This window comes from Corvus moneduloides, chromosome 28 (genome assembly GCF_009650955.1).
Source record: "Corvus moneduloides isolate bCorMon1 chromosome 28, bCorMon1.pri, whole genome shotgun sequence".
NCBI lineage: Eukaryota > Metazoa > Chordata > Aves > Passeriformes > Corvidae > Corvus > Corvus moneduloides.
In genome coordinates this window covers 4,844,790-4,868,690 of record NC_045503.1, presented here as the reverse complement: position 1 = coordinate 4,868,690, position 23,901 = coordinate 4,844,790, and the positions used below count along the sequence as shown (strand labels likewise).

At 61.9% G+C, this 23,901-nt stretch overlaps 2 protein-coding genes across 5 annotated transcripts in view; one reads left to right on the top strand and one right to left on the bottom strand.

Annotated features, from left to right (window-relative positions):
- Nucleotides 1-1,571: 1,571 nt before the first annotated feature.
- Nucleotides 1,572-17,177, top strand: CTXN1 (cortexin 1). Of its 3 annotated transcripts, none has more exons than XM_032092947.1 (3): nucleotides 1,572-1,770; nucleotides 14,866-14,959; nucleotides 15,769-17,177. In XM_032092947.1, exon 3 carries the CDS (start codon nucleotides 15,914-15,916, stop codon nucleotides 16,166-16,168), a length of 255 nt encoding a protein of 84 aa, XP_031948838.1. In that variant the 5' UTR covers nucleotides 1,572-1,770; nucleotides 14,866-14,959; nucleotides 15,769-15,913; the 3' UTR covers nucleotides 16,169-17,177. The 3 variants fall into 3 exon arrangements, 2 of the variants coding, with proteins under 2 accessions (XP_031948838.1, XP_031948837.1); XR_004236915.1 differs by lacking the exon at nucleotides 1,572-1,770 and adding an exon at nucleotides 8,341-12,927 and having other exon boundaries at nucleotides 15,769-15,913; XM_032092946.1 differs by lacking the exon at nucleotides 1,572-1,770 and adding an exon at nucleotides 12,941-13,672 and having other exon boundaries at nucleotides 15,769-15,913.
- An 869-nt stretch (nucleotides 17,178-18,046) lies between these two features.
- Nucleotides 18,047-23,901, bottom strand: part of LOC116435982 (fibrillin-2-like) — a 71,276-nt gene continuing 65,421 nt past the window's right edge. For both annotated transcript variants that reach the window (XM_032092748.1, XM_032092747.1), the window contains exons 59-65: nucleotides 23,395-23,517; nucleotides 22,706-22,822; nucleotides 22,347-22,475; nucleotides 21,789-21,908; nucleotides 21,355-21,586; nucleotides 20,870-21,038; nucleotides 18,047-20,262 (exon numbers count right to left, since the gene is read on the bottom strand). In XM_032092748.1, coding sequence (XP_031948639.1) covers nucleotides 19,888-20,262; nucleotides 20,870-21,038; nucleotides 21,355-21,586; nucleotides 21,789-21,908; nucleotides 22,347-22,475; nucleotides 22,706-22,822; nucleotides 23,395-23,517 — 1,265 coding nt within the window. In that variant the 3' untranslated portion in view covers nucleotides 18,047-19,887. The remainder of the gene's footprint in view (nucleotides 20,263-20,869; nucleotides 21,039-21,354; nucleotides 21,587-21,788; nucleotides 21,909-22,346; nucleotides 22,476-22,705; nucleotides 22,823-23,394; nucleotides 23,518-23,901) is intronic.

Sequence of the window (23,901 nt, the reverse complement as noted above, 5' to 3'; positions counted from 1 at the left end):
CCATGGGATGTGAGTGGGACCTGCCGTGGCGGGGATGAGCCCCGCGGTCTCCATTGGCACCGGCACGTCTGAGTTCCTCGGGAACGTCTGCCACGAGCTCCCGTAGCCATGGAGACACCGAAGCCGTGCACAGCAACACTTTTCCAGGCGTTTTTTCCCCCTTTTTTTCTCCTATCAGCCTCCTCGGGCTGTGCCCACAGCAAGGGCTGATCATTTTAAGGGAATAGTGGATTTTTCTATGGAATGTCAGGCGAGAGCCCTGGCAGAGCTTATCCTTGCTCCCAGCATCCCGTTGATTCCAAGGCCTGTGCCCCACCAACGGGCACCTCTTCCCATCTCCAGCTGAAATGATTCCATGTGGGATGGGGCATCTCTGCTCTGGAGCCAGGCTGGGAGAGCTGGGGGCGTCCAGCTGGAGAAAGGAAGGATCCAGGGAGAGCTCAGAGCCCCTTGCAGGGTCCGAAGGGGCTCCAGAGGAGCTGGAGAGGGACTGGGGACAAGGGCTGCAGGGGAAACACGGTCACACCCTGCTCTGCCCCGGGGGTGTGCGGGAGGGCAGCGCTCCAGAGGGATGGATCCAGGCAGGAATGGTGCAGCAGCAGGGATGTGCTTGGCTGCAGGGATGCTCTGAAGGTGTGCTGGAAGCTCCTGGCTGGAGAGGAGCAGCAGCTCCATCACCACAGTCCTGTCCCTGCTGTCACCCTGTGCTGGGCCCAGGGGTGTCCCAGAGATCCCCAGGATGGGGTGAGCGGGATGGGATGAGCAGGATGGGATGAGCGGGATGCTGAGCACAAGCAGCAGCGATGCTGGAATTCCAAGCTGGCATTTGACAGGGATCTTGGCCAAAAAATCCCGTGGGGCCTGGATCCCTCCTGCCTGTCCCAGCATGGCTCTGCTCCACGGCTGTATCCCCTTCCCGGCACCCCCATGGCCGGTCCTGTCCCCCACATCCCCAGGGTCATTTCCATGGATGCCCTTGCAGCCACTTTGACCCCCCCAATCCCGTATTTCCACAGCATTCCCATGGCACTGCTCCTCCCTGCATCCCCAGGGTCCTCCTGCAGGACCACACCCACTGCAGCCCCCTGCCCCTGCTCCCAGGGCCCTGTGCTGTCACCTCCCCACCACACTCCTCGGCATCCCCCCCACACGACAGAGCAGCCACTGCACCCCCGGGGTACCACATCCCTAAAATCCCCCCAGGGTATCACATCTCTGCATCCCCCCACTCCTCCTGTATCCCTGGGTTACCACATCCCTGCATCCCTAAATCCCCCCGGCGCCACATCCCGCACACCTTCCCGCATCCCCCCGTTATCCCATCCCCCGCACCCTCCCTCTCCCACCTTCCCCGCAGCCCCGCACGCTTCCCACCCCCTCCCGCCTCCTCCCAGCCGCTGCAACCCCCCCACGCCGGGTACCACACCCCCCGCATCCTCCATCCCCCGCATCCTCCATCCCCCGCATCCCTCCACACCCTCCGCATCCCCGCACCCCGCGCATCCCTCCCTCCCCACCCCGTATCCACACTCCGCCCCCCCAGGCGCAGCTCCCCCCCCCCTTCGCAGCCCAATCAGGGCCGCTTGGAGGAATTCAAACCCCGGCCCCGCAAGCGCCGCCGGCGGCTCCGCTCGGCTCCCCCGGCCGGGAAGGCTGCGCCGTGGGGCGGCCGGGAACGGCGGCGGCAGCGGGACCGGGAGCGGGGCCGGTCCGGATGGGCTCGGGGAACGGCGGGGCGGGCGCGGCCCCCGCCCGCCGCCCGGAGCGCAGGTGAGCGGGGGGGAACCGCGGGGGGACCGGGGGAACCGGGAAAGTTTGGTGGCGGACCCCCGGGGCTGCACCGGGCACCGCCCGCCCGCGGCTCCGCAGGGGCGGTGCGGGATGCGAGGGGACTCCGCTCCCGGTGCCGCTCCCGGTCCGCTCCCGGTGCCGGCTGCCTCCGACCCCGGGGGGGCTCCCTGCGGGGATGGGGGTCCGGAGAGCTGCGGGATCCCCGGGGTTGGGGTGCGCCCGGGGGGCTGTGTCAGCCTGGGGTGGGGGGGGAGAGGGAAAAAAAAGGAATTTGGGAAGAAATATCGCTATTAGATAAAATCTAGGATGGGCATTTTGGGGAAGAAGAAGTGGAAAACAAGGAATTCCTGCAGCTGCTGCAAAGCTGCTGATTTCGGGGTTCTGCTGGCAGGGAGCAAAGGGGCGGCTGCCAGAGCCCCCGAGTGCTGAGGGGCTTTGGGGGTGCCCAACCCGGGTCTGGCAGACGGGGGAGGGCGGCTTCGGGAAACTTTGGGATGAAACGGAGCTGCTTGGTCCCTGCTGGAGCCGGGGGTCTGTGCGGGAGCCGGGGGGATCCCGCAGAACCCCGGGACAAAGGGCTGAGCCGCAGAGCTGCCCCTCGGAGGAGCCGGGGGCGTTCCACCGTCAGCTCCCTCGGGAAGAGCTGGAGCTGTGGGAGCTCTCTGGGAGTGCCGGGGAGCCCTGCCCGTGCAGAGGGAATTCGGGAAGTCTGGGCTCGCTGGAGGCAGTTTTTGGTGCAGAGCCTCGTGTTGAACATGAGATGAAGCTCCAGCAGTGCCAGGTGTGGGATCGACGAAGGTTTGGGGCTCCCCCGACCCTGACTCCCATCCCCACCTTCCTGCCATTCCCGGGGGCTTCTGCTTCCTCCCAGCTGCTGCTATCTGGCAGGAACGTGTCCCAGAGCTGAGGGGGTGACTCCGGTGCTGCTCCTGGTGGCTCTGGCGGTGCCTGGGCAGGGCTGTGCGTGGGACAGGCGGTGGGAATGGTTTTCCTGGCAAAGGGACGCGGTGGGAGCAGGATCTGTCTGGTTGCCTGGGCAGCACAGCCCCGGCTGCTCCTGGCAATGCCCAGACCTTTGGGTGAGGCTCTGTTTTTCCTTGAGAAACCCTGGGAGGCTGCCTTGGAACGTGTTCGGGATCTCTCCCCACGGCTCCGGTGTCGGGAGGGGAAGGGACAGAGGTGGGATCATCCCTGAAAACTGCACGGGAATGGCGTGGGTGAGACCCCCAAGCTGCAAATCCCCCCGGAAAGGATGGATGGGACACGAGGAAAGGGCCTCAGGCCGTGCTAGGCCAGGTTTAGGTTGAATATTGGGAGAATTTCTCCACGGAAAGGGAGGTCGGGCAGTGGCACTGGTGGGGTCCCCACCCCTGGAGGGATTTAAAGCCGTGTGGATGTGGCACCTGGGGACGTGGGTCCGTGGTGGCCTTGGCAGTGCTGGGAATGGGCTCGATGATCTTGGGGGGCTTTTCCATCGTGAACAATTCCCTGATTCCACGATCTGGGACAGCTCCAGGGCCACCCGGCAGCGCCTGCTGCCCCCGAGGCGCCGTCCACCTGTTGCAGGTGGCCCCGGCCGGGCAGGTCCCGCTGCCCTCGCGGCTCTCCCGCTGCCAGGGAAATCTGCTCCCTGCTTCCCGCAGCCGGCGGGGCCGGGGCAGCGTTCCCGGGGCGCAGCGGGATGGAGCGGGCTGTGCCCGGCCCCTGCCAGACCAGGCCGGGGCTGGAGCAGCAGCAGGGCCGTGGGCGGCTGCCGGAAAAGCCGGAGGTTGGAGCAGCAGCCGGGGCTCGTCAGCTCCGCGCCTCCTCCCGGCGCCTGACACGGGTGACAGGAGCGGGTGACAGGAGCGGGTGACAGGAGCGGGTGACAGCCTCGGGCTCGTGGCGCTGAACTCTCTGGAATTGGCCACTGCCAGTAAATCCCGAGCCGCACTTCGGGAACAGCTGCTCCCGGGAAGGAAGCGCTGCCGGCGCCTGGAGCGGCTCTGCTCTGGCTGCAAACATTCCCGACCAAGTGGAATTGATGGATCGGAGCTTCCCGAAGGGGAACTTAAGGGCCATTAGGCTGCGGCTGCGGCCTGGAGGGCCGGCGTTAAAGCCGGGATTAAAGGAATAACGATGGATGCGGAGGGAATTGTGGGGTGGGGCTGCTCCAGGGCGTGGGGCCAGGCCATGGAAAATTGGGATTTAGAGGGGAGCTGGGGGCTGTTTCTGGAAGAAGGAGCTGGAACCTGCAGGGCGGAGCCCTGGGGACCCAAAGAGGGACCTGGAATGGGTCTGGAATGGTTGGGAAAGAGCGATCCCAGTCGTGCCTGGCGGGTGGGACAGAACCTGCCCATTCCCATTCCAGCCGTGCCTGGCCTTGGATCTGCCTTCCCAAGGTCTGGCTGGAAAACCACCCGGAATACCCTGGGAATCCCGAGCGAGGGACCTGCCTGACCATTCCTGGCTGAGGGATTCTGTTGTATGGGAAGGGCAGGATGCTGCTGGGGAGCTGGGACATGGCTGAGGTGCAGACCTGGAGCCTGGGGAGCTCCCAGGATCCAGCAGCAGAGGCGTATCCATGGATTTTAACATCCTCCCAGGCTCTTGTGTGGCTTTCCCCTCCTGTCCTGGCAGGGCTTGGTGCCCACCGGGTCTCTACGTCCCAGCCACGCAGGCAGAACCTCCTTCAGGGAGGATTTTTGGAATCCAGACCTTTCTTTGGAAGCACTTTTGGCTCCTGCTGGAATTTGTCACTTTGTGGGAATAGTTTGGGAGCAGAGGGGGTTGGAGCTGAGATCCCTGAGCCCACAGGAGAGCAACAGCTTGGGGTCATGGAGACGAACAAACACATCCTGGGAGCTCCCAAAGAGGCAGGGCAGGATTTACTGGAGCCTCTTCCAGCCTGGAATGGGCTCTGGGGGCCAGGTTGGATGGAAATAGCGGGAGGTGTCCCTGCCCGTGGCAGGGGATGGATCTCCCTGACCCCCACGGTCCCTCTCAGCCCATTCCATGATCCCACAATTCCCTTTGTGGTGTCCCTGTGGGAGCAGAGGTGGCTTTGCCATCCCGCCCTCTCCGTCCCCCTGTTCCCACTGCCCTTGGGCTCCCGGCCGGCCCAGCCGGGGGGATCAGGGACGAAGGATCCTCTGGGGTGGGAGAGCTCTTGGTGAGGTGCCAGCTCACGGAATTCAGCTGGAAAATCATTGGATCGGCCCCCACGGAGCTGCCCGGGGTGGGAAGGGCTCCTCAGCCCGGAGAGTCTGGTGCCTGCGGAGGTGCCTGAATTCCCGGGATCTCCCGCAGCCCCTCTGCATTGCAGGGCTGGGAGTTCGTCTTTAATTGTGCCGGGCTGTACTAACGAAGGGATTAAGGCCTGGAAGGGTGAGCGGTGCTGGCCAAATTCCCTCCCCTGCTCCAAGGGCTCGTGTTTTGTAACGCTCTCCTTTCATTCCTTCACCCCTGCCTGGAGCATCCCACGCTGGGATCCCGGGATCTGAGCCACTGCTGGGGATGGGCCACTTGTCCCCACCGGCTGGCTGAGCCTTCCCATGGATCGAGGGATGAGGGAACACCTGGATGGATCTGGGCACTCCCTTCTCCCTGGATTCTCTGTTGGGCATTGGCAGCTTGGAGCATCCCTCCAGCAAGGATCAGGATGGGCTCCAGGGCTGGATGAGTTCCCGGGAAGGGGAGAGCTGGTGGGATGCTCTCCCCTGTGGGAGGGAGGGTCTCCGGCAGCTCTTCCCTGCTGGATCCCATGGAGCTGCTCCATCCATGGGATCCTCTTCTTTCCAGGTCAGGAGTGTGGGATGTGCCCAAGGCTCTTCCAGGAGAGGAGGTGACTGGAACGGGAGCTGCTGCCAGGGGCAGGGGTTGGAATAAACGTGTGGGCAGGGGGATCAGGAACATTCCCTGAGAGCGGCAGGGATGGAACCTTGGCCCCGAGGGAACCCCTGTCCTGCCCTGGCGGTGCCGGGCTCGGGGCAGACGCGGCCCTGGTTGGGATTCCAGTCGGAGCAGCAGCGCCAAGGCCGGGAGCAGCCGCCCGGCTCGGCTGCCAAGGTGCTTCCAGGAATGCCTCTCTCCACCAGGGCACGGCAGGGACGCAAATCAGGCAGTGATGGAAAGTGCTTGGCACTGGGATGGCACAAAGTGTCCTGGCACAGGGCGGGGACAGGCAGCCCAGTCTGGGATCCTGGCACGGGGCTGGAGGCCAGATCCGAAGGAGCCGCAGCCCAGAGCAGGGGGCGAGTGGGACACGGATTCCCCGGGGCAGGACTGGGGTTTCCAGCTGTGGATGGACATTCCCGTCCCTGTCTGTCACTGCCTGGCACAGGGGGAGTGGGAAGGGGAAGTGTGGGGTGAGAGGATTTGGGGTCTGGTTCCTTCCCTCCTGCTGCTGCCCCATGCGTGCCACTCATCCCAGCCCAGCCCTGACATTCCTGGCACTGGGGAAGCCATGGAGGAGCTTTTGGCTGGGGTGAGAGATGGGGATGGGATCTGCTGGGATCCAGGACCCTGCTGGGATCCAGGACCCTGCTGCCTTTGTGGCCTTTCCTGCTTTCCCTGATCCCCTCCATCCCGTAGCTGTGTCCGCCCCTGGCATTTCCCTGGTGCAGATCTGGGGCTCTCAAGGAGCTCAGGGCCCTTGGATCCACCAGCAGCTCCCGGGTCCTTTCCCCGCCTGCTTTGCTGCTTGTTGGAGTACAGGGAGTGCTCTGGGTGCTTTGGGAGCTGTGGCCGAGGCCGGATTTGATCAGGACCTTCCCTGACGGAAGCAGGAATGGGCTCCCCCGGCTCCCTGCAGCTCTGAGCCTCCCGAGGGTGGATAAAATGACCGGGAGTTCGCAGCATGGGAGCGGCATCGATTTCCGGGAGCTGAGCCCTGGCCCTGCGATCGATCTGCATTTTTATCAGCTCATCTCAGCGACGGGAGAGGCTTCGGCACTGCGGGGGAGGAGGAGGAGGGGGAGAGGAGGAGGAGCGGGAAAAGGAGGAGGAGGAGCAGCTCTGCTCTGGGGGTGCTGCTGGGGGTCCCTCAGCTCCTCAGGTCTCCTGCCCGGTCCTGCAGTGTCCCACACGTCCTGCAAGGGATGGAGGGATGCAGGGAAGGAGGGATGCAGGGACGTTCTCCAGGTTAAAATGCTCCCCAGGGACAGAGGCTGGGACATCTGTGATGCTTTGGGAAGGACATGGACCAAATCCAGCCAGGCTTTGCCTTCCCTCTTCTCCTCCCTCTCCGGCTCCCGTTTGCCTCATACCGGGGTGGGTGCAGGGGCTGAATTCCAGAGAATTCCCGAGCCAGGGGCTTTGCTCTGGAATTCCTTGATGACGACAACCAGCCCGTGTTGGCACTTGGGAAGTTCATTTTTCCTTGGATTTACGGCTCCGTGGGGATGCTGGGTCGGGGAGCACTTGGCATTCCCAGGACAGGGAAGGCTCCAGCCATGCCGGGCCCCTCCAGTGCTGCCTTTCCCTGCCTGCTCTTCCCTTCTCCTCCCGTCACCTTCCGCGCTTGGCAGGAGCCGCTCGGAGCTGGGCCGGAGCCATCGCTGTCCCCGTTGGAAGGGACGGGATAATTCCCTCCAGGGGACAGGTCGGAGGGCCGGGACAGGGCTGGAATCCGCACTTGGAGAGCAGGAGCTGGGCTGAACCCCCTGCCTGGACCTGCCCAGGTGACAGAGTCCAGACTGGATTTGGGAATGCTCCCTCTGCTCAGCCTTTGCGCCTTCCCAGCCCAGGTTTTACGGGGCCTGGAGCCCCCTGGGACGGTGGGAGGTGTCCGTGGCAGGGGTGGCCCTGGGTGGGATTTAAAGTCCCTCCAACCCAACGCAGTCTGGAATTCTGTGGCAGGAGCAGAGCCGGACGGGCTGGGACTGACGATCCCTCTGTCCCGTGCTTGCAGCCCGGATTGTTTTGGGGGAATTCAGCTCCATGATCCACGAAAAGCCTCCGCGACTGCTCTGGGTGTTGTGCACGTGGAGGGCGGCTCCAAACAGCGACTCCGACCCAGGAATGATTAAAAATCCCTTAATTGCAGCACCCGAGTTCTTCGAGCTGAGTCTTTGCCCATTTGCTCAATAATTCATGGCAGAGCCCGGTAATTAAATGCTAAAGACCCGATTTGCCTGGCATTGTTTGCAGTTCCATTGCTGCCTGAATGCGAGAAATTACCGAGTCAGTTAATTGCTAATTAAAAGTAATGATCGCTTCCCATGCTCCAGGAATTACTCAGCATTTCTGGGCTTGTTTGCACACAGCAGAAACACCGTCCCTGTTTTCCGGGCTGATTTCCTGTAAACTTATGCCTGGATTTGTGCTGAGGGAAGCCTCGTGCTGCCCCATCCTCTTTTCGTGGCTCATAAAAACCAGGGAAAATGCAAATTAACGCCAAACGAGGCAGCACGGGCTGCCCGTGGGAAACGCCTGGGTTTGATCCCTGTCCCCCTTCCCAGGCTGTCCCACCGCACACAGCCTTGGATGTGAGGGTCTGGGGGGAGCTTGGAATATCCAGGTGCTTTTTGGGGGGGGGGATTTGGGCGTTTGGATAAGAGAATGTGGCTGTTTTTATAAATATTCCACAATTCCTGACAGGAGGAGCCAGGGGGAAATCGGGATCTGCTCCGAGGGAACAACAGGACAAAGAGGGAACGGCCTCGGGCTGTGCCAGGGGAGGTTTAGGTTGGATATTGGGAAAATTTCCGCATGGAAAGGGTGGTCCAGCCCTGGAGCAGGTGGAGTCCCCATCCCTGGAAGTGTCCAAGGCCGGGCCGGCCGGGGCTTCCCGTGCCGCTCCCAGCGCGTCGCTCCCGGCTCCGGTGGCCGGCTCAGGTTGCCATGGCACCGGGATGTCCCTGCGCTGCTCTGACGCTCCCCACACTCCCCCGATCCCGGCTGGAACCGGGCTGGGATCGTGTCCGTGCAGCTCCTGAGCAGAGCTCGCCGTGGGATCGCTGCCGCCTCCCGCACCGCAGGGAGTTTTTCCTCCTGGAATCCCTGATTCACGTTCTCCATTTTAATCGCATCAGCTCCCGGGTTTTTCTGTGAATCTATCCCAGGATCAGGGAGCTGCCCAGTGTAAAGGCTCTGGCCCCGTGGCTGTGGCCTGGCCCCTCCCGGGATCAGAGCTAGAGGGAATCGCTTCCAGAATCGTGGAATCATGGAATGGTTTGGGTTGGAAGGGACATTAAAGCCCATCCAGTCCCACCTTACCATGGGCAGGGACACCTCCCACTGTCCCAGGCTGCTCCAAGCCCTGTCCAGCCTGGCCTGGGACACTGCCAGGGATAAATCAGAGCAGTGGGATCAGCCCTGAATTCGGGAAGAGGATGAGGCAGCACGAGCAGGTCAGGGATGAGGAGCACAGAGGATTCCCACATTCCCACAGGATCAGCAACTCCCCCACGGCACTGGGAGAGGCCGGGATATCTCCCGGGAGTGGAAGAGTCTCCTCTGCTCCCGAGGAAGGTGCTGGGATCTCTGGGTGGAGCAGGAATCGCTGGGGCCGAGCAGGGGCCACCCCGAGCTCCCAGGGCTCTCCCTCATCCCGATCCCATCACAGCCCCGTGGGCTCTCGGCATCCAGACTGGATCATCCCAATTCCCCCACCCGCGAATCCCCATCCCGGGCTGGAGCTCCCGAATCCCAGAGCTCCCCTTGGCCCCAAACTCCGCATTCCCAGCAAACCAGAGCCGAGCGGCCGCCAAGGTCACTCCGTGTCCCGGGGGAGCTCGTTCCGGGCTGGGGAGCGCTGCTCCTTCCTGAGCAGATGTTCCCGGAGCTGCTCCCGCCAGGAATTGCCGAGGTCGTTCTCCCCAGCCCCGCTCAGGTTAAAAGCGGGAAGGATCCCGCAGGGAATTCTCTCCCTGTTCCCAGCACAGGGGGAGGCGGCTGGGTCGGGACAAAAAGGGCGGAAAATCCATTTGTTGTCACTCAGGGGGGGTTTCCAAGCCCTGGGCTGAGCCTTCTTCAGGTTCTGATCCTCAGGGATGGATCCTGGAGCCGGGAGCTTTGTCCCCGCGCTCTGTGGCACTGATGGAATCCTGAACTTCCTCCCCCTGGGGCTCCGAGACCCCACCCGAGGGAAGCATCCCTTAAACTGGGCATGGGCAGCGCGGGTGCCTCGGGAAGGCTGGAAACCATCCAGAGGGGCTGGAGCTGCCGTTTTCCAGAGTCTCAGGGAGCTGGGATTGCAATTCCCGGAGCTGGGGACAGAGAATGATTTCCACGTTTGTGTGCAGAGCCCTGGGAGCTCCGGAGGAGCTCCAGGCACGGATAACCTTTGCTTATTCCCAGCCTGGAGTTACCCTGAGCCGGTTTTTCGCTGCCTAAGCCCTTCCAGCTGCCCTTTCCTCCTCTCATTCCCAAATCGCCGGCTCCGGAGGCACCTCGGAGCCAGAATGTGAATTAATCATGTGCTAAGGAAATAAAGACACTTCAACAGCCTTTAAATCAAGGGGAACGGCCCGTTAAAGGCTTTGGACAAATCCCATTACTTTGTGCGCAGTTTTAGGGCTGGCAGGGATAAATCTCCCAGCAATTTATGGATGGTGACAAATTCTTTCAGGAAGAGCCGGCCCATGGGATGCTCCTCGTTATCCAGAGGTTCTCTCAGGAGTTATGGAGCAGATTCATGAGTCCCACTGGAAATGTCAACACAATTTGTGGCCCGGGGCCTCCGGGTCAGCTGGGCTGGCATCAAAATCTGTGTTGGGAGCCTGGGATGCTCCTCCTGGGCTCTGGAGCGGGGCTGGGAGTGGCAGAACCAGAGCAGGAGGAGGGGACAGGGACAGGGAATTCCCCGGTGTCGATCCACGGCATGGAAAGAGGAATCATGGAACGTTTGTGGCTCTGGGTGGGGTTTAAGGTCCCTCCAGCCCAAACCATCCCAGGGCCCTGTGACAGTGTCAGGACTCAGGGGTGACACTGCCGTGAGCTCTGGAGCTGCTGCAGCATCCAAAGGACCAGGATTCCTCCCCTCCCCTCCCCTCAGCTGTCCAGGGAAGCTGCTGGGGCCGGGATTCTGTGCAGGGAGAGGCCCCAGCCCCTGCGGGGATCAGGGAACAGCTCGGCTGTGAAACATCCCTCACCTGTCCGGGAGAGCTCTGCCAGGCTGGGCTTGGCTCAGGAAGGGGCAGCCAGCTGGAATTCTCTGCTTGAGCAGGGGAGCCTGGAAAGGACAGGACGCTCCCTTCCCTCAGTGTCACCCGGGCACGGCAGGAAATGTGTTGGGAATGTGGCTCAGCCCTCGGGAAGAGCGGTCGGGTCTCCCTCGGTGCTGCCAGGAAAGGGGTGGGAGCTGTTCCTGCCCCGCCAGCGCCAGGGAGGGGTCTGGGGTCTCATCCACAATAATCATGGAATTATTAGGGTTGGGTAAAGTCTCCCAGACCATGGAGCCCAACTGTTCCCAGCACTGCCAAGGCCACCCTTGTCCCCAAGTGCCACATCCCCACAGCTCCCAGTCCCTGCAGGGGTGAGAATCCGGCCTGTTCCAACTCCTCTCCACCCTTCCCATGAAGGAATTTCTCCTCCTGCAGCATCCCAGGCTCCCAATAACTCAGAGTTGATTTTCATCCCTTGCCACTGGCGGTTAAATCCGACCCTTCCGTGGCTGGAACCTGCAGGAATCACAAACGGTTTTCCCCCAGCCACGGGCAGAGTTTTTGCCTGGAACTGGAGCAGCCGAGTGTGGGATTGTCCCCTGAGCAGGAGCAGCCACTCGGTGCCCCAGGGCTGTGCCCGGAGAGCCACTCCAGGTTTCACAGATCCCTTTGTCAGCACCGGAATGGGCTCAGATCCTGCCGGGGATTTACGGCATTTCCCAGGGAAGGGAGTTTGGATTAGAGGAACATTCGGATTCTCAGCTCAGAGCTGAGCGGGGGGAGACTGCAAAGGCTGAACCTCACTTCAGCATCTGGGAGGAACCAGCTCCCTTCCTATCTCCACTTGGAATTTCTTCAGCATCCCCAAATCCCAGATCTCCCCTGTGGCTGCTGTGAGGCTGCAGCGCCAAATCCCGCTCTGAAGCACGGTTGGGATCGATATTCCTGAACTCCAGAGCCATCCCTGTGCCTCAGGGCTCCTCTGTCCCGAGTTTCCCCGAGGACCATCCAGCTTTTTGTGCTGTAAGCAGAAAAATTCCTCAGCACAAGGATCTCCTCCAGCTCTGAAACCCTTCCAAGGAGAGAGGGCAGAGCAGGAAGCTCCACAGCGATTCCCACAGGGACCCCTGGCCACATTTGGGATTTGGGGATGGGGACAGAGGATGGATTTCTCCAGAGGAACTGTGGGAGCAGCCAGGGCAGCCACACCACGCTCTTCCCGTGGCTCTTCCAGGAGCAGGTGGGAAGGAGACCTTCAGGAATTGTCCATCCATACCCTCCCAGCCCTTCCAGGGCCCGAGGATGAGCAAAGCAATTTTAATTTGCCCCCGCTGAGGCTGCCTGGTGCCCCAGGCATGGAGCGTTCCCTGCACTGCTGGAGTGTGGAAAACACCCCGTGGGCACCTCCCAGAAACCCCATTTCCATCAGAACCGAGCGGATAGAGCAGGAAAACACGTGGCTGTTTCCAAGTATTTCCAAGGAATTTTCTCTGCAGGACAGGGGCAGCCCTTGCATCCCAGAAAGCCGCATCCCTGCGGATCCTGGGGGGGAAGGGGCCCGGGTGCTGCCAGCTGTGACCCCGGCGTGTCCCTGAGGCCGATCCTTGTCCTGAGAGCCACGAACAGGGGGGGCTGTGCCTGCCCGGGAATCCTGGAGCATCCCGGGACAGACACGGACACACCAGGGACAGCCCTGGCTCTCGGGGGGACAGGGATGCAGGAGCTTCCCAGGATCAGAGAGGGTTTTGGGGATGCAGGAGCCGGAGCAGGGGGATCAGAGAGGGTTTTTGGGGATGCAGGAGCCGGAGCAGGGGTCCAGCCCCAGCCCCGAGCATTCCCACGGTCTGGCTTTCCCAGGCAGGCGCCTCGGGAAACTTCTCCCGTCTCCAATCGCTGCGCTCCACCTTTTATTCTAATGGGTTCTGCATCGCCATAGGAACCCGCTCCAGCGGCAGCGAGCAGCAGCCGCTTCCCCGGGCGCTCCGGGAGCCGCGCGGCCGCTCCCCCCCCGGGATGGCCGGGGATGGAGCCGGGATCCCAGCGCAGCCAGGTACGGTCCGGGCCATCCCGAGGAGCAGGGCCGGCACTGGGAGCGGGGGTTCCCTGCCTGGGACCCCCACCCCGCAGTGCTGGGTGGGCTCGGGAGCTGGGATCCAGGAGATATTCCAGTGGTGCTGTCCAGGATGGATGGAGAGGGCGGGAGGCCGGGATTTGGGGTGGGAACAGCCTTTCCTGGGGGTTGGATGCTTCCCGGGTGGCTCGGTTTGGGAGAAGGGTCCCTGGGAGGATCAGGGATGTCAGAGCCTGGGATTTGGTGTGGATATTCCAGGAAAATCCATCCCTGCTGGGCTGGGGCTGGGCTGAGCCTTCCCCTGGGCTCTGGGGCTGCTCCTGTCCCTTCCAAACGGGATGAGGCATCACGGACTCTCCGTGGGGCTGACCCGCTTGGTTCTTGGGCACTCGGGGCAGCTCCGTGCTCGGGGGTTGGATCCCGTTGGAAGTTCAGGTTTCCCTGGCAGAGCCCCTGGCTGTGCTCCAGAGGCAGCCGGGCCCGTCCCAGCAGCAGCATTTACTGAAAAAGGCAATGCAGAGATTCCGGCTGCTCCCGGAGCTCAGGGGGGAGCACCGGGGTGTCCAGAGGGGCACGGAGCTGCCTCCGCCCCGCCGGACACTCCTCGGACACAGCTCGGACACAGCTCGGACACTGGGACCTGCTGCTGTGGAGGTGAAGGGAAGGAGGGAGGGAACCCCATGGGCCTGCAAGTGAAGCCTTTTCCCACCTTTGAGGAGTTCAGGTGCCAAAAATCATGGCAAAAACGCTCCAGGGAGATTTTCCAATGCTTCACTTATGAACAAGATGGGGGTGGGGTAATGGTTTTAAGGGAAAAGAGGGGAGATTCAGGCTGGATTTGAGGGAGAAATTTTCTAGGATGAGGGTGGGGAGGGGCTGGGATGGATTTCCCAGAGCAGCTGTGGCTGCCCCATCCCTGGAAGTGCCCAGCAGCCTGGGACAGTGGAAGGTGTCAGGGTTGGCTCTGGATAGGCTTTAAGGTCCTTCCACCCCAAACCTGGATCCTTCCCTCCATCCCGCCCGGATCCCACCTGGATCCTGCCTGGCTCCGCACTGACTCCCTCCTTTGTTCTAAATAAGCATCTCATTGGGTATTTGCAGTTCCCAAATTAACATTTAATTCGTGCCTCATTCTCAGAAAAACCTGGGTGCAGCCTCACGGAATCGTTGACAGTGATCCCGTTCCTTTGTGAGCTTGTCCCTATTAAGCAATTTCCTTGCTCGTGTCTTTGGAGTTACTAAGGGAACAGGAATCTTAATAAAACTCCATCAACTGCTCCCGAAATAACAGCAGCCTCCATCGAGGGGCCGGGCACAGGGATGGGGCTCTGCTCCGAATTCCCAGGAAATCCAGAGCACAGAGTCATGGAATGCGTTGGGCTGGAAGGACCTCAAAGCTCATCCAGTTCCATCCAATTCCACCATCCCAGGGTGCTCCAAGCTGGCCTCGGACTCTTCCAGGGATGGTGGTGTGGATGTTCCAGGGATGGTGGTGTGGATGTTCCAGGGATGGTGGTGTGGATGTTCCAGGGATGGTGGGGTGGATATTCCAGGGATGGTGGGGTGGATGTTCTCTTGAGGGGGTGGTGTCAATGTTCTCCCAGGGAGGATGACGTGGATGTTTTCCCAGGGAGGTTGTCATGGATGTTCTCCCAGGAATGTTGGTGTGGATATTCCAGGGAGGCTGGTGTGGATGTTTTCCTAGGGAGGTTGGCACGGATGTTCTCCTGGAGAGATTGGTGTGGACATTCCAGGGATATTGGTGTGGACATTCCAGCTCCCCCCAGTTCTGGCCTGAGGGCTGCTGGGAGCTCCAGGGCTGGCCCGGGATGTTTTATGTTTAGCAGGGGTTTATCAGCTGCTCTGCTCCCTTTTAACCCCCTTTGTTCTCTTTGTCCCTCTCCTTTCATCCCAAAGCCCCGGACAGCCGGACCCCGGCGAGGCTCCCTCGGTGACGGGGCTGTCTGGGCACAGCCCGGCCCCGCTCCTGTCCCCACGCAGCTGCAGCCAGGTGGGTGCCCCCGTTCCATCGGGAATCAGCTCCCTCTGCTCCAAACCCAACGGGAAGCAGCAGCTGGACACGTGTCCCCAGCAGGAATGAGCTCCCCCTGTCCTTGTGTCCATCTTGGGGCAGCTCCAGGCCAGGTCCAGCCCCCACAGCTCCTTTTTGGTGGGAATCACCTGGGATTTGGGGCACGGATTCCAAAGGGTCTCTCAGCACTGGCCGGGGCCTCTGCAGGGACTGCTGGGGATTCACGGCCGGAGGAGCAGCCTCTGCACCAGTGCCTGCACTGCCCACCCTTGTGCCCACCAGTGCCTGCACTGCCCACCCTTGTGCCCACCAGTGTCTGCACTGCCCACCCTTGTGCCCACCAGTGCCTGGTGCCCTCGGAGTGGCTTCCTGAGCTCGCCAGGAAATCAAGAATTCCCTGAGAACCTCCCTGCCCTTCCTCGTGCCTGTTGCTGTATCCCGTGGCCAGTTCCTCCTCCCCAGCCATCTCTGCCTTCCCCACATCCAATTCCTTCTCCTTCACCATCTGTTTTTCCACGTCCAATTCCTGCTCCCTCACCATCTCTGCTTTCCTTGTGGCAAATTCCTTCTCCTTCACCATCTGTTTTTCCACGTCCAATTCCTCCTCCCTCACCATCTCTGCTTTCCTTGTGGCAAATTCCTTCTCCTTCACCATCTGCTTCCCCCACACCCAATTCCTCCTCCCTCACCATCTCTGCTTTCCCCGCAGCCAATTCTTCCTCCCTCACCATCTCCCCTATCCCCGTATCCAATTCCGGCTCCTTCACGGTCTCTGCTTTCCCCTCCAGGAGCTCTGGGCTCGGGCAGGAGCCGATCCCGAGCCGGTGGCCATGGAGTAGGAGGTTTTCCAGGTGCACAGGCACAGCAGGAGGCTGAAGTCGGCTGCCCCGGGGCACCCGAACGCGCCCTGCCCTCACGCCCCTCGCCTCTGCCATGAATGATGCATCCACGATGGATTATGAACTGCTCTCCCCGTCCCTGGTGGAGCACCCCGCCGGTGCCGCGGGCATGGATGCCGAGCAGAAAACTGTCTTTGCCTTCGTCATCTTCCTCCTGGTCTTCTTGGTGATGCTGATGGTGCGCTGCTTCCGCATCCTGCTGGACCCCTACAGCCGCATGCCCGCCTCCTCCTGGACGGACCACAAGGAGGGGTTGGAGAGGGGCCAGTTCGACTACGCCCTGGTGTGAGGGCAGGGACGGGGCGAGCCCGGGCGCTCCGGATGCCTCCCCCCCACGGCTGGCCCCGGCCCCGGCCCCCCCTTCCTCTGTGGTGTTGCCCCGCAGGGATGCTCCGGGCAGGGGGGCGAGCAGGGGCTCTGGCCCGCGGGGATTTTCTAGGGGTTTCTTTCTTTTCTAAGCACTTTTCAGTTCCCTCCGCAGCCTGCAGGACTCCGGGGGCCGGACAGGGCTCGGGCTCCACGCGGGCCCCGCTGCCCCTCCGGCCCCCGGGCAGCGCGGAGGGGCAGGAGGGGACGGGACGGGGCATGGCGGGACCTGCCCTCGGCCACGGCCCGCGGGGCCCCTGGGCTGGGCGGCTCTGCCCGGTGCCAGACCAGAGCTTTGACCCCCAGCCCCCGCTGCCCCCCGCGCCCCCGGCCGTGCCCCCCGGGAGTGCTGCCCGTGGTCCAGTGCGTGTGTGTGTGTCCCTGTAGCTGAGCTGTGTCCGTCAGGGGTTATCGGCACCAGACCCGAGCGCTGGCTTTGTTCCTCTGTGTGTGGCAGTCCCAAGCCCCCCGAAGGGAGGGGCAGGTGGAGACCCCCCGTGCGCAGCCCCCCCTCGGCCTCCAGCCCTGTCCCTTCGCACCCCGTCCCTGCCCAGCTGGTGACAATGGGCTGAGCGAGGGCCAGTCCTGGGGACATCCGCTGGGGGACACCCGCCCAGGACGGACCGAGGGGCCCCCGAAACACCCGGGAGAGGCTCCTCGGCCGGCACGGGCCTGGCAGCCGCCCACGGGTGCCCCAGAGTGGCCAGTCCCTGCTGGGGTGGCCACCCCGTGCCCGGCCCTTCCCTGGCTCTCTCCGAGGGGCCTGGAAGTGGCCGAGGGACAAACGCCTGGCGAGCAGGGGAGCTGCGGGTGGCCACAGGGCTCCCAAACCCGCGGTGGGCCAGCGGGAGCATTTGTCCGAAGGGATTTGAGCCCAGGGGGGAGCAGCTCGTCCCCCTCCATGGAAATAAAGCCGCACCGTGCCAACCCCAGCCGGCTCCTGCTCCGCTCTGTGACGCGTCCTGGGGGGAACCGGCCCCTTCCGAATCCTGGCGGGCTGCCCCGTCCCTCTTGTGACAACGAGAGTGCTCCGAGCTGGAGGAGGAGGAGGCGAGGGGTCACTGCCCGGTGCACCAGGACAGGCGGACCCAGCCCGGCCTCCTCCCGTCCCCCCATGGTCCGACACAAATCCCCCCTCTCACGCACGGAGCTGTTCCAGGCACATTTTCCAGCTGTCTGAGCTCCTGTTTTTCCCTCTGCCCTCCTGACAACACCGGGCGAGCGCCCGTGTCCCGCTGCCGGCGCCGTCCCCGCTCCGTCCCGGCCGCGCTGCCGCAGTCCCGCCCGCCCTCTGCTGGCACCGGCCTCCGTCTGCGCTGGGAGCCGGGAAGAGCTTCCAAAAACCGGGAATATCAGGCCTGGAAGGAGCGTCTGGGCTGGACTCGACCCCGGCCAAGCCCATCCAGTGCCACCCCTGCCATGGGCGGGGACACCTTCCCTGATCCCAGGCTGCTCCAAGCTCCGTCCAGCCTGGCCCGGGACACTTCGAGGGATCCAGGGGCAGCCACAGCTGCTCTGGGAATTCCATCCCAGCCCCTCACCACCCTCACAGGATATTCTTTCCCGATATCCCATCCAGCCCTGCTCTCTGGCAGTGGGAAGCCATTCCCTGTGTCCTGTCCCTCCAGCCCTTGTCCCCAGTCCCTCTCCAGTCCCTTCAGGTTCTGCAAGGGGCTCTGAGCTCTCCCTGGAGCCTTCTCCAGGCTGCACAATCCCAATTCTGTCTCCATGGAAGCTCCACGTTGGAGTTGGATGAGCCCTGCGCCCCCCAGTCCCTGCCCACACAAAGACACGGCCCCACTTAACCCAAAATAATTTTATTGTTGCCGTTGCTTCTGATACAAAAAAGGAATTCCACAAAGAGCCACCTCTCTGTGCGGAACAAGGGGCACAGGTTTGGGGTTTCAACACTTCCCCAAAAAAACCAACCAGCAAGAAATGTCAATATAAACAAAATAAAAAAAAAACCAAACCAAAACACCACACCAGAGAGGAAGAGAGGAAACCTTGAGCTTTGACACTTTGGCTCAACACACACACACAAACCCAGCTCTGCTAATTTATTAATAGTTCTTGGGTTTTGGTTTTTTTTTTTTTTTAAAAAAAGCACCTGTTGGAAAAAAACAAAACAAAAATAATAATAAAAAAAACCAAAAAACAATCCCAAACATCAGGCCACCCATCCTGTCACAAGCTCTGGGACTCTTGTAAAATCCAGAGTCTGGAGCTGCTTTGAAGAGTTTTCAAGTTTGCCTGGAGCCCCGATACAGTAAACACACACATCCCCCACCCCTGCGGCGGCAGCGAACCAGGGAAAATTCCCACCCCTCCAAAAAACCGTCAAGCTACACAAAAATGCACCCCTGACAACACCGAGCAAGCACCCCTTTGGTGGTTTTCCATAAATACGGGAGGGTGGATGGGTACAGTGCACGAACGCTGGCCAGGAACCAGCAGCAGCTCCCAGGAGCTGCGAGCACCTCGGGCCTGGGGATGAGGCAGTTCCGTGGGAATGAGCACCTTTTGTCCCGGGAATGAATCAGCACCTTTTGTCCCGGGGATGAGCACGGGGTCGGTGGAGAACTGCAAAGGATTCATGCAAAACCTGGGAACGGCCTTGCAGGGATCAGCTGTGAGAGGAACACCCCGGGGAGCAGGGGAAGCCCCCCTGGCCAGAAGGGGCTGCACAGGGAATGTGGGGCGGCACGGAGCCCTCCGGCCACTTCATCCCAATTTTCCACACTCTCTTTAGTGCCTTTGGTCTGCATTAACCAGAGAATGTCCATGGGGCTGTCACCTTGGGCCCAACTGAGCTGCAGGGGACGAGCAGAGGGGAGGGACTCACAGCCCCCCTTCCCAGAGGGGCTCCTGGCCGGGGGGATCACGGACAGGGTGACCCCAAGTCAAGGATTCTGTTCAAAAGGAAGCCCTGGATGTCCCTGTCCCTTCCTGCCCATGGCTTTGAGATGGGAGGGGAGAACCTGAACTGTCCCTTTGCTCAGGGGTGGCCTTTTCTGTTTGACAGAGGAGCCCCAAAGGCCCAGAGGAGCCCCCAGAGGCCCAGGGGCCATAGAGAAGAGAGGGATACAGAGCTCAGCCAGGCCGGGGATGGGATGGATCCTGCAGCACCATCCCAGCACAGAAGCAGAGCAGGACCAGGAGCTGTTGGGAAATGCATGGACACCACACGGAGCCACAGCTCCTCCCAAAGCCGCCCCCAGATCCCCTCACTTTTCCTGGGATGTGGCCATGGAGAGCAGGCAGCTCCCCAGGGCACCACCCGTGCCAGCTCGGAGTGTCCTGGACAAGGGGGCAGGCGGGAGCAGAGGGAGCAGAGTCCCTGCTCAGGAGCTTGGGTTCTTTGGCAGAGCTTGCGGGAGCTTTGTGAGCTGTGGCTCGGGCTTGGCCCGTCTGGGCTTGGCCCTTCTGGGCTTGGCCCTTCTGGGCTTGGCTCTTCTGGGCTTGGCTCAGGCACCCCCAGGAGCAGAGCATCCCCCGAGGCTGCTGATCCCAGAGGGACGTTTCCCATGGCTGTCCCGGCGGTGGCGGTGGCGGTGGCAGGAGAGGAGCCCGTTGTTCCCGGGGTGGGTGGCGAGGGGAAGGGCGGCGCTGTCGGGTGGGACTGGGGGGTCTCTCGTGGCTTTAGTAGAGCTGGAGCTGCAGCTTCATCCTCAGCGCCTGGCCCAGCTCCCCCGCCAAGTGGTCGAGGTGGTTGTTGGCCTCGAGTTTGTGCAGTTCCCGCCGGCGGGGCAGGGCCACGCTCACGATCTCCAGCAGGTACGTGCCCGGCAGGATTTTCTTGCGGCCCAGGTGCAGGAAGCTGAGCCCCTCCTTGTGGTGGATGCGGAACAGCCCCTCCTCGTTGCCCTGCGAGATCGTGTAGCGCACGCGGTTCTCCAGCGGCTCCACGGCCGGCAGCAGCTCCAGGATGTGCTCCTTGTGCGCCAGCTCCGACAGGTTCAGGGTCATGGAGAGCGGCGCGTCCACGTCCATGCTGGCCAAGTTCACGGCGTGGTCCTGGGGAGGAACCGGGAGTGAGTGGGATTTAGCAGGGAAAGCTCAGGCCCAGGGAAGGTGGGTTTGATTTAGGGAAATTCAGCCCCAAATCAGCTCTGAGAAGCAGCAACGACGTCCGTGGTCCTTCGTTTTGGTCCTTTGTTTCCCACAAGAGTTTCTTGGTGTCCTGGCTGTGCCTCTGGCACTGAACCCCCAGCACACAGCCCCCGTCCCGGGGAGGATCAGTAACTTCAGAGCCATTCTCCTTCCAAGCCCTAAAATGACCTCTCCTGCCCAGGGCTGGGAAATTCCTGGGAGAGTCTTGGGCAGAGGCCAGAACTCCCTCCGAGGAATGGAATCATGGAATGGTTTGGGTTGAAAGGGACCTTAAAAACAGGACACCTCCCACTATCCCAGGTTGCTCCAAGTCCCGTCCAACCTGGCCTTGGACACTTCCAGGGATGGGAAGCGTGGACTTCGTTCCTTGGTTTCAGAAGAGGGTTTGGGGATGCCAAACCCAGGCAGATATGGATGAGCTGCTGGCTCTGCCTGGACTGAGGGAATGGGATCCCAAGGGATCCAGCTCCTGCCTTGCTCCAGCCCCTCCAGGATGCCCTGCATTTCTCACCTGGTGCCTCTCCGTGCCGTTGACGCTGCGCCGCTGCCGGCCCCTCTTGGGGTACCCGTTGATCTTGCACTCGTAGCAGGTCTCGGGGGACAGCAGGTTGTCCTCATCCTCCTCCTGGGGCGCAGGCAGGTAGGGACCCTTCCCAAATCCCAAGCCAGAAATACAGTGGCTAGTGGCAGAAGAGCAGAGAGACCCAGCTCAGATCCCTGATTCCAATGGAAATGTCACCACTCCTGGGTTCTCCACATGGGAACCACTCAGAGGGTCACACATGGGTGTGGGACATGACACAGGATGTGCCTGGTGTCATTAATTAATGGATTAATTAATCTCCATCCTGCACCGGGTGGATCTACAGAGCATCTGCTGGCAGCTGCACTGACCCTGGCATCAGGGAAGTGGGGCGGGAGATGCTGCTGGCACGAGGATTGTGCCACATCCTCCAGGAATCCCAGCTGGGAATGCCCCGCTGGCCACTCCCTTACCCCTGTCCTGCTCGGAAGTAGCCCCCGGGGCAGCCGCACAGGTACCCCCCGTCCGTGTTGGAGCAGCCGTAGCTGCAGGGGCTGCCCCCGGCCGAGCACTCGTCCACGTCCTGGCAGCCCCCGAAGGCCTGGTCGAAGTCGAAGCCCGAGGGACAAACGCACTTGAAGCTGCCCAGGGTGTTGTAGCAGGAGGCAGAGCCACAGGCAGAGGGGCTGGAGCACTCGTTCTCATCTGTATGGAATCACGGAATCATGGGATGTCCCCCACAGGTACAGGGTGCATCCCATGGGTACAGGATACATCCCATAGGATACATCCCACAGAGAGCCCTCCCACAGGTACAGAACGCACCCCACAGGTACGGGACGCCTCCCCCAGGCAGGGACACCTCCCCAGGCAGGGGACACCTCCCCCAGGCGGGCCCCCCACTCACCCACGCACTGGTTCCACTGGTAGTGCTGCACGTAGCCCTGGGGGCAGCCGCAGCGGTACCCCCCGAGCACGTTCTGGCAGCCGTGCTGGCACCGGTGGTTCCCGTCACACTCGTCCACATCTGCACCCAAGGGACACACAGGGACCTGAGACACCTTCCCCTGCCTCACCCGCTGCGGGCTCAGGGACCCTCCAGGGTGCTCCTGGGGGTGGGTGGCTCCTGTGCCCAATTCTGGCTCTGCAGCTTGGAGCTGAGCGACACCCCCAGCTCCCAGACATCCCTGCTTGGATGGTTCCTGATTCCAGGTGTGGCCTGGGCTGTCACCAGCTCTGCTCTGCTTCAGGCTGAGATCTCTGGTGGGATATGGGACCATTCCTTTCCCCAAGGACCATCCAGCCCAACCCCTGGTGCTGCCCAGACACCCCAACAATCCCACCCTGTCCCTGGGAGCGTTGTCCAAACGCTCCTTGAACTTCCCACCTGGACTGAGCCTCCTCAGAGCCTGGGAGTGCCCCAGGAATTCTTCCCCACGGAGCCACCCTGGAGCCCCAGACCCACCTTCGCAGTTGACCCCGGAGCTGTCCAGGGAAAATCCCTTCTGGCACTCGCAGTTGTAGCTGCCCGGGGTGTTCAGGCACTGCCCCTTGGCTCCACACAGGGAGGGCTGAGCTGTGCACTCGTTGTTGTCTGCAAAACACCAGAAGGAGTTTGTGGCCACCTGAAAGTCCATCCCTGGCCCTGTGGCCACCTCAGACGGTGAGGCTCAGCCCAGGCTGAGCAGCAGAGGGACAACGCAGACACTCCCGGGGTGGCTGGAGAGGGGCAGGGCTTCAGAGCCAGAGTCTGGGGGCTGGGAATCCTCTGCTGAGCTGGGGCTGCTCCGTGGGAATGTGCAGGGCAGGGAATTCTGCACTCACCGATGCAGGACGAGTGGTGCTGGGTGAAGCCAGGGGGGCACTTGCAGTTGAAGCCCCCGATGATGTTGACACAGAGGAACTGGCAGTTGTGCTGCTTGGTGGAACACTCGTCCAAGTCTGAAGGGACAAGGAGAGGGTCTCAGTTTATCCCACTGAGGTGTCTTTGTGGCCTGAGGCTGTGACACCTCAGTGTCCCTGTGGATGCACAGAACCAGCCCAGGAGCAGCACCCCCAAAGTTCTTGCAGGAGAAGAACAAACCTCTCCCCACCTCAGGGTCACACACAGACACATCTGGAAGATGCAGGGATGTTTCCCTGCCTCTCCTGCAATTCACAAACCCCAGGCTCTCCCAGATCCCCAGGCCAGGCTCCTCACACTGTGGTGCCTCAGCCTGGGAGAGGTGGGCACAGCCCCAGCCTGGCTGGTGACAATGCCAGGCACAGCCCACGTGCAGGGGACATGCAGGTCTAAGCTCCCTGGAGCTTGGGATGTGCTGTGCACTCTCCAGGAAAGGGCCAGGAGCATTTTTTCCCTGATGAGGCACATCTGGAGTGTGGCAGGATGAAGCCCTCATGCACCAGCCCAGCATGGCACCTTTTCCCACATCCACCTGCTGGTATTTTTCCATGTCTGGCTGCCCTGTCCCCACTCCCCCAGCCGCTCCCTGCTCCTTCTCCTGGCTCTGTACCTTTGCAGATCTTCCCATCCTCCTGCAGGATGTAGCCCCGGGGGCAGGAGCACTGGTAGCTGCCCTCGGTGTTCTTGCAGATGAAGTTGCAGGGCTTTGGGGACTGGTTACACTCGTCCAGATCTGCACTCCAGGGACAAAACATATCAGGGGCAGGGTCCCTTCCAGCCCTTGGGCCACCCAGCCCACCCAGGGGCTCCTGGACATCAGGTGATCCCAGGTTTTGTGGATCAGGGGTGAGATATCCCCATGGATCCTGGCATGCCTGGACAAACACCCCGCTTTCACTCTCCAGGTGAGCAGAGCCAAGGGCTTTGGGGGAGCAGCTCAGTTTGAGGCAGAACAACAAATCTGGGACAAATCCTGTGGGGATAGAGCTGTGATTCCAGAGGTGCCTTTTATGCCAACATCTGGATTCCCAGCGCGGCGCTCAGGCTGGGTGGAACGAGCTGTGCTGCCTGGCAGGGCTTGGCTGCTCACAGATTTCCTCTGGACCCCAGTCCTTGC

Bases quoted from the DNA above. Each gene is read 5' to 3' on its own strand.
- CTXN1 (XM_032092946.1), top strand. From the start codon at position 13,287: ATGAGGCATCACGGACTCTCCGTGGGGCTGACCCGCTTGGTTCTTGGG. The intron at 13,673-14,865 runs GTGCCAAAAATC...TTCATCCCAAAG, and splicing joins CCCACCTTTGAGGAGTTCAG to CCCCGGACAGCCGGACCCCG. The intron at 14,960-15,768 runs GTGGGTGCCCCC...TTTCCCCTCCAG, and splicing joins CCCCACGCAGCTGCAGCCAG to GAGCTCTGGGCTCGGGCAGG.